At 32.9% G+C, this 13,583-nt stretch overlaps 2 protein-coding genes across 2 annotated transcripts in view; both read left to right on the forward strand.

The window, feature by feature from the left end:
* The window catches only part of LOC134252108 (multimerin-2-like), an 83,850-nt gene that overhangs the window by 16,936 nt on the left and 53,331 nt on the right, over positions 1-13,583 (forward strand). The window lies entirely within an intron of this gene.
* On the forward strand, positions 3,809-8,508 carry LOC134252107 (multimerin-2-like). The gene is made up of 3 exons (XM_062734547.1): positions 3,809-4,548; positions 6,907-7,035; positions 7,263-8,508. Exons 1-3 carry the CDS (start codon positions 3,837-3,839, stop codon positions 7,664-7,666), a joined length of 1,245 nt encoding a protein of 414 aa, XP_062590531.1. The 5' UTR covers positions 3,809-3,836; the 3' UTR covers positions 7,667-8,508.

The raw sequence follows: 13,583 nt of genomic DNA on the forward strand, positions 1-13,583 counted from the left end.
GTAAATAAGCAAGGTCCATTTATATTGAAAGAGCAGCTGTCTGTGATGTCAAAACGCCTTGATCATAATTTATCAGGAAAATGATGGTTGTTTAAAGTTTTGAAAAGTCGTGTACTTTGACATTATTGATTGTTAATTTGTGATTTTTAGTTTTAAAAAAAAAAATCATGGAGTTTTTAAAGCATCCACGTCTGATTTACACCACTAGCTTCTGAAATATACTGTTGTACAGAACTCCTAAGTTTCTCCTTTACTGCTGTAACATTTCAGTTAGGAGTAAAGAAAGAGGCTTGATAGAACATTTACTGGAACCTATCATGCATCTTTCTCTGTAACGATGTTTATGAAGTTTCGGAATACAGTATATATAGGTATAGTCATTCAAACTCAATTATAAAAAAGAAGTGAAAGAAACAGGTCCATTGGATGAAAGCTGAAAAACCGAGGTCCCATGTCACGAAAGGCGTTGGCATGATAAAGAACCCTCACTGTTCAATGTCACTAAGTTCAAAGTAAATTAGAAGACTTCTACCGGCATATAATGACGTCTCTGTATGAATATAAGATTCTTGAGTGGGACGTAAAACAACATACAATCAATTAATTACTAGCTATAGTAATCTTGATTAGGGTAAAATCCTAAATTCAGATTTGCCGAAAAATAAAAGGGATTTTCTTGTACAGTTAATACCAGGTTTGTTCTCTGTTTACCGTTTACCTTTCCTTCAAATACATGCTAAACTATTTATCCCCCCAACTTTCACAAGGCGATAAGCACATATGCTATAGTCATAAGAGCGATGTCATTTAGATAATTTGAGTTTATATTTCTAGCTTTCTCCTTGACATATTTATTTCTGTGAAAATTTAAGTATTAATTGCGAAGTATATAAACCTAACTTGACAGATTACGAGAAATATAGAAAAAATTATATAACTTTAACTGTTTTTCCAAATTGATCGATTCGAGACAATGCATGATCATTGTAATTTTTTTTTTATCTGGGGTAGGTGTCAAAACCAAGGGCAAACAGACGTTAAACATAGAAAAAATAATGGAAGAAGATCAGGGAGATAACGAACAGTATTCAATTTCAAAGTCCATAAAACAATATAAATAAGGAGCAGAGCAAACACGGACCTCCGAATTATCAGAGTTTGGATCAGGAGCCATGGAGGAGTGAGTATCCCCTGCCGACCGGTCACACCCGCAGCATGCTCCTTGTCATGATTTTGAAATAAGGGAAAAATCATTCGCCATTTCAATGTATAAATAATGGACTAACAACTGGTATGAAAAACGTCAGTAAGCATTTGACTCAATAATAAATTGCATTTGCTGTCAAGGTCATTGTATCGACCATAGAACTTAAAAAATGATGACTTTAAACAAAACTGCTGATATTCTTGTTTCATAAACGTGTTCGTCAATACTTAACCTCGTTTCAGAAATTGTTCATACGTAGAGCATGCTCTTGCGTATCGATTCAACTGAGATATATACACTCCGAAATGCAGGTGATGAAGGTTTATTGCTGACGAACTTACGAACTTAGCTGATAGAAACTTAGATTATATTTTCAACTTTTAAATGAAAAGGAGAGAAATTGCCCTTATCTTTTATATGCCCTAAAAAGGAGTTTATGGAATCCGATATATATGAATATGATGAAAGGAATTTGAATATTGTTTGTCTATTTAAATGCCCATCAATTTAAAACCTCATACTTTGGAGTTTCATATAGGCAACATGTTACAAGAAGCTCTTCTAGGTTAATTTCTTGCTTTTCTCATTACATACATAGTTCTGACTGAGAAGAGGAGTGATAGCTTAACTTCAACAAATAAAGATCCGTGAAAGAAAGTAGAACACATCAACAATGGGAATCAGAAGACTGAGAAGTGGATCGATGAGATAACTTCATCAAATCTAGATATAAAGAAGAAAGTGGAACACCTCAACAATTGGAATCAGAAGACTGAAAAGTGGATCGATGAGATTACTTCAACAAATAAAGATCTGAGAAATAAATTGGAACACCTCATCAATGCGAATTAGAAAACTGAGAAGATGATCGATGAGATAACTTCATCAAATTCAGATCTATAAAGGAAAGTAGAACACCTTATCAATGCGAATAAGAATTTGCTAAAAGGAGTTGAGGGTAAGTAATCAGTCTCCTTGAGAATCACCTACGAGTTTTTAAGCTTATCAACATAGTCAGCATAAAATGTTACTTCAGCTTATTATTACTGAAAATGAATATCCATCAGTAAATGTTTTAAAGATAAATGCAGTATCATCAAAAAATTTGAAATGGTAGAAAGATTGTGTTTAATGTTTGCACAAATTCCTATAAATCAGGGGTCCTAATGTAAGAATCATACCTTATCGAACAACTCTTCAACATGAAATTCGCAATGAAACAATTATCACGTATTTCTTATAAATATCGGTATAATGATAAACCATCTCAGCATTATAACATTCTTTCAGACTTGTCCAAGAAGATTGCCTTTACAGCTGGTACAACAGGTGCAGGAGGAACCGGAAGTGGAAGTACACTAGTATTTCCTGTGATCTTCAATAACGTTGGAGGTGGATACGACCCAGGTACAGGGATCTTTACCGCCCCCACGGCCGGACAGTAGGTTTTCTATATCAGTGCCCAGGGGTATAGCATCATATTTCATTAGAAAAAGACGTTTATGATCAGCTAACAACAACTCCTTGTGACAAACATGATGACTAACTTTTCAATCGTCAACTTTCCTTACTTATGTACCAATATATCCTTATTTTATACATATGGGATTAGTGTTTCTCAATTGATCGATACGCAAGAAGATGCTCTACACATGAGCATTTTTTTTTAAAACGGGGTAAGATATTGACAAAAACGTTGATTAAGGATTCAACAGTCATTAAATAATGACATACTAATAGTAAGGTCATTATTTACATAATGAATCGGCTGGGTTTTTCCCTACACTGTCTGAGTTTCCACTTTATAACTGTCTTTTTAATTCTTTTTTTAACTCAAAGCAAAAAGGATGGTGCTAAAGGAGTGAAGAGGGTTGTAGTAATTGAGGAAAGTATAAATGGAATATTTGTAAAGATCAAATCATGAACAAAATTACTAGAATGTTATGAATCCTAAACTAAATGTTGTCGACAATGCGTAATTCATTCTTTTTACTGCATGAAAAATACATGAAGGTTTATATAAAAAACTTGAAAAGATGTTACAAAATAGCATTTCTCAAAAATTATCACGGTCTATGTAAAAAGTTTATTATTACATTTAAAGGCATTATTTTTCTCCCTTAAACACTTTAACCGGGAAGTTAACATTTTTCAAATGCTAAAGATATAAAGGCTTAAGCAATGAATAAAATAGCAGTCATATATTTAAGGATAAATTTCATTTTATCTATAAAAGGAAAAGACACCCATCCCCACCCCACCTCCAAAATAAAATCAAATATTAAAACAAAATCAATAAAAATATAACATTTTTAATAGTTAAGAAAATGTCCTAATAGATGTAGATGTTTTTTCTATTGATAAACGTACATTTCAACTACTCTCTAACTGGATTTTACTCCTAGAAGAGTTTCATTTTAACTGTTTTATAAAAAAGAGCAAAAATATCACAGAGGAAGTTAACTTACGTCAATAAAAGTCGAAAACAGTTTTCATATTTGCCAACTCATGTTTTAACGAATTTGCATCTTGCGCATGTGTCATACAATAGAAAAGGTCAAAGTTTATATGCAAATGTATATAAAGCTCAATATGCTCTTGGATTACATTCACTTCTCTGATTTTCAAGATGAAGCAAACACTGCTGTTTACGTTATTGTTTGCTTTTCTCATACAAATAAATGGATTGTCCATATTCACGGACAACAGCGACAACAGTTCATCTTTACTGGACATCAGTGATCCTGACTCCAAAAATACTGATGTCTTCCGACAGTTACTGAACCAAGAAACAATCATCAGAATGTCACTGGTGAAGAACGTTCACGCCTTAATGAAGGACATGCTGGATTTAAAGAAAAGTATGGAGACATTGGAAACATCCCAGCAGAATACAGATGTAGAGTTCACTGCCTTAAAACAGGAGGTTGAGAAACTGAAAAGGGAAAACCAAAGAATTGAACATGAAAACAGGCGATATGAAGAAACTTTCAGAGTTGTTACAGAAAATTTTACCAAAGTCGACGAATACATTCAGCAGGTTGTGGAACAACTGGAAGAGAAAAGAGAACGTTTTGAAACAAACACTAGTGCAGTCCTGGCGGATCTTAAAGTGGAAGTTCGGTATCTGTCAGTGACCCTTCTGGACTTAAATAAACACACTTTGGAAATGGACATGAAATTTCCTAAAATGATGCAGGACAAATATGAACAGTTATCTTTGAGATTGAACACTTCTGTGGAGAACCTTAGCAACGATATAATAATAACAAATAAAACAATGCTTCAATCAGTGTCTGACCTCGAAAACTCGCAAAATATTATCCAATATTCTATATCTGGTAAGTGAAATTAATTTCTGCGTTGTATTTACTCTTATAAAGGGTGTTTCCTCTTACTGGACAGAACAATTGCATATATGGTATGTTACAACGCACTTTGAAAAATTACGCACTTTGAAAATTTTTTTTAAAGTGCGTTAAAATTTGAGACCAAGCTAACGCACTTTGAAAAAAATAATTATTTTTTCAAAGTGCGTTAATATCGACCATATAAACGCACTTTGAAAAAAAAAAATGTATAGATTGATCAATATTCCTTCAAATAATTGGTATGATAAATAACAGATCTTGGTTTGATAACTTTTTTATGATAAATTCACTGTAGAACCTGAGATATTGACGTTTTAGATATTTAAAGCTTTGATAAAATAAAAGGGAAAAATAAAGGGTCTTGAAAAAAGAGTGACGAATGTTTATTAATAATAAGTTCATTAATTCGTTTCCTCTTTTTTTTTTAAATTCTAGTCTTTGATAAGTAGATAGAAAGGTGTATAGGGGGCACTAACAGAGGACAGCTTCAAGCAACTTAGCATTTATCATAATAAAAAGGAACCAATTTGATTGTTCAAAACTATGAAAATTCTTTCTCTCTCATACGTTTTACTGTACTCAAAATTTCTAGTTTTCATCTGTTTTGATTAACCCATTCATTATTGAAAGTTTTCAACGTCATTCCAGTGTAACGTGTGCCGAATACACAAAGCTATTTTTGGCTCCCGATGACACACTTACAACAACACACCAGGCAAAACGAATTAAAACTTTAACAAATTTTAATGGTAAAAACAAATAATCATACTAAATTAACACATACAAGTACAGTTACACACACACAAAAAGGTAAACAATAATAGCGGACAGAATTTACTCAGCTGTTAATCGAAAGGGAAGTCCTCCAGCTCCACGGACACCGATCGCTATCTACACGACAATACTTCCACGGTTAGCCCAAAGCCCAAGCCGAATTATGAAGTATGAAAAGTCCATTATTCCCGTGCCAAATGTCTAAAGTCTCTTGAATCCTGTATCGCAGACGATCGCGTGCTGGTGTTCCTCGGCTGTATTCGCGACATCCGAGAACTTCCGAAAGGGAACGTGACGTCACACAATAAAAATAATAGCTATAGTGACGCAATATCTATAAATAATTTTAGAGTATCGTAACACCAGTTAGGTTGATACATAATTATATGAATGCTTTGGGTATAAATTTGGACTGAGGGATCTTATACCCGTCTTCTCCTCTTTTCGACGGGTGTAAATCAATTCATTTTTGAGGTTAGGGTTAGGCTTAGTTTTTTGAAAGATAAATAACAAATAAAATCTTTCCATGACTAAAATATGATTTTTTTTTCAAAGTGCGTTAAGTGTCTCCATGGTAAAATATATTGATGTAGACTCTTAACGCACTTTGAAAATTTTTTGAGTTGGTCCAAAAGTTAACGTACTTTGAAAAATTTTTACAAAGTGCGTTGATTTTGTCCCAACTTTAACGCACTTTGAAATTTTTTTTCAAAGTGCGTAATTTTTTTCAAAGTGCGTTGCCACAATGGTACATTTTCTCAGGAACATGGTCTCTTGGGGATGGTGTTCTCTCAATATTTTAGATTTCTCTAGATGGATAATACAGTAGATCACGTAAATGAATATTAAAATTTGACTTTTCTAATTTTTATGGTCATCGCTGATCCAGAACATTTAGAATTTAATGTACACACATAAAATTGAACTAGTATTTAGAAATGCATAATCTGTCAATGTTTTGATGTCATTCTTAAGGTATTACAATTCAGCAGTTAATTAATTGAAAATGCTTATGAAAAAGTGTTACTGAACTCCCAAAGCAATGTGTAATTTCTATATACCGATATTTTTCTTTAGAAATATTCATTACAAATAATTATTACACAAGGAAAATATTTAATCTCAAGTATATAAAGGAAAATGTCTACTTAAAAATCGAATTTTTTAGTCTTACCATCTATTAAGATACAAAAAAAAAATAATAAAATAAAAATTAATAAATAAATAAAAATTGTTGCACACAAAAAAAATTCTTTCAAGTTTCATTGTGTTCATTTTAGATAATCCTATTTCCATTATATTTTTTAAAAATATTTTATCGGAAATATACAATGTAAAACATTGTTTATTTTTGAATAAAAATATTTTTAAATCATAATTTGAGTAATGTGTCGAGTGATATAATATGTTAGATGTTGCTTAAAATATTTCATCTAATTCTTTAACATTCATTAATTCTAATGATGATAATTTGTACTGCTCTCAGAATACACAAACTTATGTTAGATTTATGTATGTCGAAAAATTAATTTTCTTTTCCCATTTTCATTTCAGTTAACATCAGTAAAACATTAGAGGACATGATAGCGGAAGTAAAACAATCTAAGAATGAACAGCTGCAACTGTCTTCTGTCGTGTCCTCTCTCGAGGTGTTCCGAATGAATATGACGAATAACATATTAGGTAACAACTAAAAATAAATCAGTAAGAATTGAAAACACCATACAAGGTCGCACTTTGCTATCTGTCTGCTTATTTCATTCTCCACAAACAAGTACCTGGTATTATTTCTCAACTTTTGCTAAGTTTTGATTAGATGCACGAATTACGATCTATAATTCCTTAATTGGATCTCCTAAATCTTCAATAAGTAAATAAAAAAGACAACTAACTTTGAATTATATTTGTAGATAAATCAAAGAAGGTAGGTTTCTCCGCCTCAGTGTCATCCACCGACAGTTCTTGGAATTCCGGGACACTTGTATTTCCTTCCGTCATCACTAATGAAGGGAATGGATACAACCCAAGTAACGGAATATTTACTGCTCCTATCGCCGGAATGTACGTCTTCTTTGTGAATATTCAGAGTTACCAAAATAAAAATATTTATGTAGACATTGTGTTGAACGGATCAACAAAAGTCAGAACAATGGCCTATGGTACAAATGGTCATGATTATTACGATGCGGGTCCCAATATGGTGGTGCTGACTATTCAGAAGGGAGACGCAGTGTGGATCAAATATTTCACTGGTTCAGGCTATTACAACAATGGTCCTATCACTACATTCTCCGGTTTTCTCATACACTTGTAATCAAATCTTTAAAAGTTCGATGTGCATGCTATAGGCATTGATTATGCATGTTCCTTTACAAATGAATAACATATGTTGCAGTTTGATTGAAAATGGAACACTGTAATTAAGAATACTGTAAAATCGTATATTTTCTTGGAGCCAAACTTTCGTGGTTTAATGGAAAATATGGGTGCGTGGGGATTTAATTTACAGGATGAAGAATTGTTTATTAGTTATATCTGTGAATTATATATCTTGTAGGACATAAATTCGTGGGTCTCTTAATGACTTGAAAATCACAAAAATTAAACTCCCATAAAAATTCAGAGTATTCTTTAAAATATTGATAATCTTCATGATTCATCTGACATTCAATTTTATATTTAATTGTTAAATTTGGAAAGGGATCTATCTACATGATAAATGGAAGGTGAAAATTAAAGAAAAAAGTTTTATAGTTAATTCATTTTTAAAATCTCTTCAGAAGGAATTGGTCAAAACTGATTAGTTCAGATATCATGTTTTAATATATTACAAAACTAATGACAGAAGTTCTAATCTTTTATTTGAGACCAATTGCTATTTGTATCACGTTTAAGACAAGCATAAACATTTTAAACAACTTTGTTGCTATTGCAAACAATTTTGCTATCGTAGAATACTAACATTGCTCTTTTTTGTGTCTATTGGAATACATTGCATTGTTAAGTTGTATCGTTGTTAGAAAATTCCTTTTCTTTTGCTTGTTATTTCTAAAAAAAAGTATACTATTATTAAACCCATTATTTATATTGTCTTAACCTAAAATGATATGCATTGTAAATCCAAAACTGTAAAACCACTGATACTAAGCTTTTGTATGTTTTTGTCTCCATTTGAGAGTTAAAATTATTCGTATACTTACTTGCAATAAAGATTTCTTTAAATTTTTTTTATTCATGGATTAAGATAACTGAGAATCAAAGTTTGACACAGCACCAATTAGAGTTTACTGATACAAGTGACAAAGGAAAAGATGACGATTATAAAAATGGACCAGGTCATTAGTCAGAGTAATTAATGTTTTTCCTTGTTCTGTTTTGCACAATATATTATTATACTATTAAAAGAAAGTACGGAAAATTGGATTTACAAGAACAATGAAATGTAGATCATGAGATCAGGCAGAGAACAAATGACAGAAAAACATTGAGGAAACATTTTCTAACTTATTTCAAACCATGTGTACAGTCAGAAAAGGACAGACAACTTCTACAGAATAAAGGTCATTACTTATTCAGGATCGTACAGCAAATTAACCAGCATTGTGAGAGTCAGTAGCATATCAAACCTTTTCTGTTTCCAGAAAAGGCTGATGTTTATCAAATTATTTTGCAAACCTTGATTCACAAAGCTAATGCCCGTAAACATAGTAAAAACTATCTTTACAGGCACGTAGCATCAGGGAGGGGGGGGGTCACTTATTTTTCTAGACTTCAGTTTTTATACAGGAAAGGTTCATTAAAAGTCCGGTTGCCCCTCCCAGATTTGGTTGCAGTATTGTCAATCAAGTGTAATATAAGGGTAATGTATGGAATCTGGATAGGGCCACGTAGTTCACTATCGCTTCATCGCACAATCGAAGTTTGGGTCGATAGTGCGATGACACGATAATGCCATGACGATGAAGCGATGATGCGATAACGATGAAATGGCGATGTTGCGATAGTCTATGTCGATGAAGTGATGGCGCAATGATACGTGATTATCCCCATGGTAAAAGCCACTGTGAATTCATCCACCCCTAGGGGTTCATAATTTGAAGACTCAGAATCTACCCTACCTTAGGATGCTTCCACATCATTTTCAGCTTTTCGGGCCCAGTGGTTCTAAAAAAAATATTTTAAAATTTTTTTCCTATATATTTCAATGTAAAACTTGGATTCCAAATTGTGGCCACGGCTTCCCCGGGAATCATAATTTGAACAATTTAAAATATATACTACCTTATGTCACGAAAGGCATTGTCACGATAAAGAACCCTCACTGCTCAATGTCACCAAGTTCAGAGTAAATTTGAAGACTTTTACCAGCATAAAATGACGTCTCTGTATAAGTATAAGATTCTTGAGTGTTACGTAAAACAACATGCTAGTAATCTTGATTAAGATAAAATTCTAAATTCCGATTTACGAAAAAAATGGTGGGATCAGGTGCCATGGAGGAGTGAGCATACCCTGTCGTGTACTCATTGTCATGATCGTGAAATAACGAAAAAATCCGTCGTCAATTTAGTGTATAGATAATGGACTAACAATAGGTATGAAAAACGTCGTTCAGCATTTGACTCAAGAATAAATTGTATTTGCTGACAAGGTCATTGTATCGACCATAGAACTTACGAAATGATGACTTTAAACGAGACTGTTGATATTCTTGTTTCATCAACTTGCTTGTCAATAATTTACCTCGTTTCAGAAATTGTTCATACGTAGACCATGCTCTTGTGTATCGAATCAACTGAGATATATATACTCCGTATGCAGGAGATGAAGGTATATTGCTGCATAAGTAAGGGAAGTTGACGATAGAAAAGTTAAAGTCGTCAAGTTTATCATATTACTTGGTTGTTAGGTTACCATTAACGTCTTTTTCAAGTAAAATATCAAAATATGAAACAGATGTGTCAGACTGTGTGGTATCTTTTTATCTCAAGCTCACCTGGATATATCGTATCGACGTAGGAATGGAAATTACCTTTGTTAATTGACAATACGTCGTTGATGTATCTGAAGGTCGAGTTGAAGTCCACAGCAAGTGTTTTCTTCTTTTCACGCATAAGATTTTGCATAAATTCTGCTTCATATGAATACAAAAATAGGTCTGCTAGTAACGGAGCGCAATTGGTTTCCATGGGAATTCCAATAGATTGTTGGAAGACCTCGTCTCCAAAAACCATATAGATATTGTCAATCAGAAACTCAAGCATCTTCATGATGTGAACTTCAGAGTACTTGTGTGTGCAATCAAAATTTTTTTTAACAAAATAATTTTGCAAATGACCAATGACAAGATAAGTAAATTTACGAGTTCAAATTTCATTGAAATCTTCGTGTCAGGCCAAGGTCTTGCGTTACGACCACGTTAAAAGAATGTTTCATGTTCCTAAACTACTTTAGAAACATTTGAACCAACAACTTCAATGGTAAGAACTGGTGCTCATGGCAGTCCAATATCTTCTTAAACAGTCTGAATCATCCCTAAAGAGGACACTTACATGCAAAACGCCAAAGGATATTGACTACAAGGCATTTCTGTTATGCTCTGGTCTGCCAAATCCCCGGACCGAAATCCAATTGAAGACATTTGGGATTTTTAAAAGAAATGTCAACCCCTCTACTCAATTTCAACGGTTTAGAAAGATCCATGCAGTAGATGAAGCAGTAGATGGATCAATCTCCTATTCAGGGATACATGGTATCCATGAGAAAAGTATGTCTTGTGGTAAATAGAGCCAGTGGTGGTCTTACTCCATAGAGATAATTTTTTCGTGAATTTTCATTTTGAGGGCACACATCATGTCCTTGACACTTTGCTTTAAAATCTGACGAGATACATAAATGAAATTTATGCAACATTGAACTGAAATATGCCTCGTTAACCATGTATTAAAGAAATTATTTATTGTAGGTATCTGTTCTTTTTAACGTGAAATGTTAGGTCAGCACTTAGAAGTTTGATTCAATGTATAAACAACACTTTCGTTGTCCTCTAATTTGTTATTGAGATTATTGACTGTATTAACAACTAGTAATAGATGCTGTTTATTTGCATTTGTTGGAGTTTTATGGACAGAGGTAGGGTTAGAAATGCAGGACTTAGCAAATTTTGAATTGAAAAAGTATTGTTCAATTTCCTCGATTACAGTTCTTTTTAAAGAATAGAATAAAAATCGTCCAAATCTTTTTAAATGTCCTGAAGAATAATCTGGGATCCTGCATGTATGATGTAAATATTTAGGATATTTAAATGTCCAACAGTCAAAAACCTGACCTAACTTGAAATTCTATTCCATTATCGACATGTTAAGAGAAGCTCTTCTAGGTTTATTTCTCGCTTTTCTCATTACATACATAATTCTGACTGAGAAGAGGATCGATAGTTTAATTTCATCAAATACAGATCTGAGAAAGAAAGTGGAACACCTCATCAATGCAAATAAGAATTTGTTGAAAGGAGTTGAGGGTAGGTAATCATAGTCTTCTTCTGGAACGCCTACGAGTATGCTAACATATCAATGTAAACAGTTATAATATAAAATGTTACTTTAGCTAATCATTATTGCAAATAAATATCCATCAGTAAATGTTTTTAAATTAAATGCAGCATAATTTTGTAAAGAATGAAATGAAAGAAAGATTGTGTTTAATGTATGCATCAATTCCTATAAAACAGGGGTCATGTTGTAAAACTCGTACTTGATTAAGCTCCACAAGTTCACACATGATGGTTATCAAAAGACACGTTGTTTCGTTTTTTAAAAATTTAAATTTGCTATTAAAGAAATTATTATTAATCTTTAAAACATGGAATTCGCAATGAAACAATTATCTGGTATTCTTATTAACAACAGTATAATGACATTTTTCCCTGTTGTCAAATACAATGATTTTCTTCTATAGCACTGATTTCTCTATACTATATAACTACCTCGACATTATTTAATTATTTTAGACTCCTCAAAGAAGGTTGCCTTTACAGCTGGTACAACTGGTGCTGGTGGAATCGAAAGCGGAAGTACACTAGTATTTCCTGTGGTCATCAATAACGTTGGAGGTGGATAAGACCCAGGTACAGGGATCTTTACCGCCCCCACGGCCGGACAGTATGTTTTCTATATCAGTGCCCAGGGGTATAGCAGTGACACATTGTATGTATCTATTGTACATAATGGAGGAGCCAAAGTGATGACAATGTCTGACGGAGGAAGGTGTAAAGATTTCTACGATTCTGGATCCAATCTTGTGACTCTAAATCTCCAACAAGGAGACAGAGTGTGGGCAAGATGTCATAGTGGGTCAAATTATTACAGCGAGGGAATACCCATTACAACCTTTTCCGGTTTTCTAACTTAATAAAAATTATGTTTTGCATCTCTTTCAGAACAGCACTTTTTAACAGATTTTTATCTGTCCTCAGTGGAGAAAAGACATCTGTCAGACTTCGAAGAACTTGAAAGAGCAAGTTTTCAGTAAAAAAGTACTATGAGTAGATTTTGAATGCCATCTAGTCTTCGGTTGTTAATTCGGTTGGCGAGCATATTGTACAGAACGTGTGCATAAATAATATTAAGCTAATTCATATCTGATATTTAATTTACTGTATTATTTTTTACTTGCCACAACTTTATATTATTTTTTAAAAGATACACAGAGACTGACACATCTGTTATTATTTGAATATTTTATTACACAAAGACGATAATGATAAGCTAATAATTACGCCTTAAACGATAAACGTGATAACTTTAACTTTTCAATCGTCAACTTCCCCTACCTATATGTAGCAATATATCATTATTACATGCATATAGAGTTAGTGTCTCTCAGTTGATCGATAAGCAAGAAAATGCTCTACATATGAGTAATTTTAGAATAAATTCATTGACAAAGAAGTCGATGAAACAAGGATATCAACAGTCTCGTTTAAAGCCTTCATGTTGCAAGTTCTGTGGTCGATACACTAACCTTGTCAACAAATAGAATCTATCTTTGAATCAAATGATAACTGACTTTTTATATACTAATTGTTATAGGTCATTAGTTACAAAATGATACGGCTGTGTATTTTTCCTTAAACTATCCGAATGTCCACTTTATAACTGACTTTTGAATGTTCTTTTTAAGCTCAAAGCAAACAGGACGGTGCTAGCAGAGGGAAAGGGTTGAAGTTGTTT

The sequence above is a fragment of the Saccostrea cucullata genome, unplaced genomic scaffold (assembly GCF_032062105.1).
Source record: "Saccostrea cucullata isolate Sc308-1 unplaced genomic scaffold, CSIRO_AGI_Scuc_v1 ctg6059, whole genome shotgun sequence".
NCBI classification, from domain to species: Eukaryota; Metazoa; Mollusca; class Bivalvia; order Ostreida; family Ostreidae; genus Saccostrea; species Saccostrea cuccullata.

Bases quoted from the DNA above. Each gene is read 5' to 3' on its own strand.
- LOC134252107 (XM_062734547.1), top strand. From the start codon at position 3,837: ATGAAGCAAACACTGCTGTTTACGTTATTGTTTGCTTTTCTCATACAA. The intron at 4,549-6,906 runs GTAAGTGAAATT...TTTTCATTTCAG, and splicing joins TATCCAATATTCTATATCTG to TTAACATCAGTAAAACATTA. The intron at 7,036-7,262 runs GTAACAACTAAA...TTATATTTGTAG, and splicing joins TATGACGAATAACATATTAG to ATAAATCAAAGAAGGTAGGT.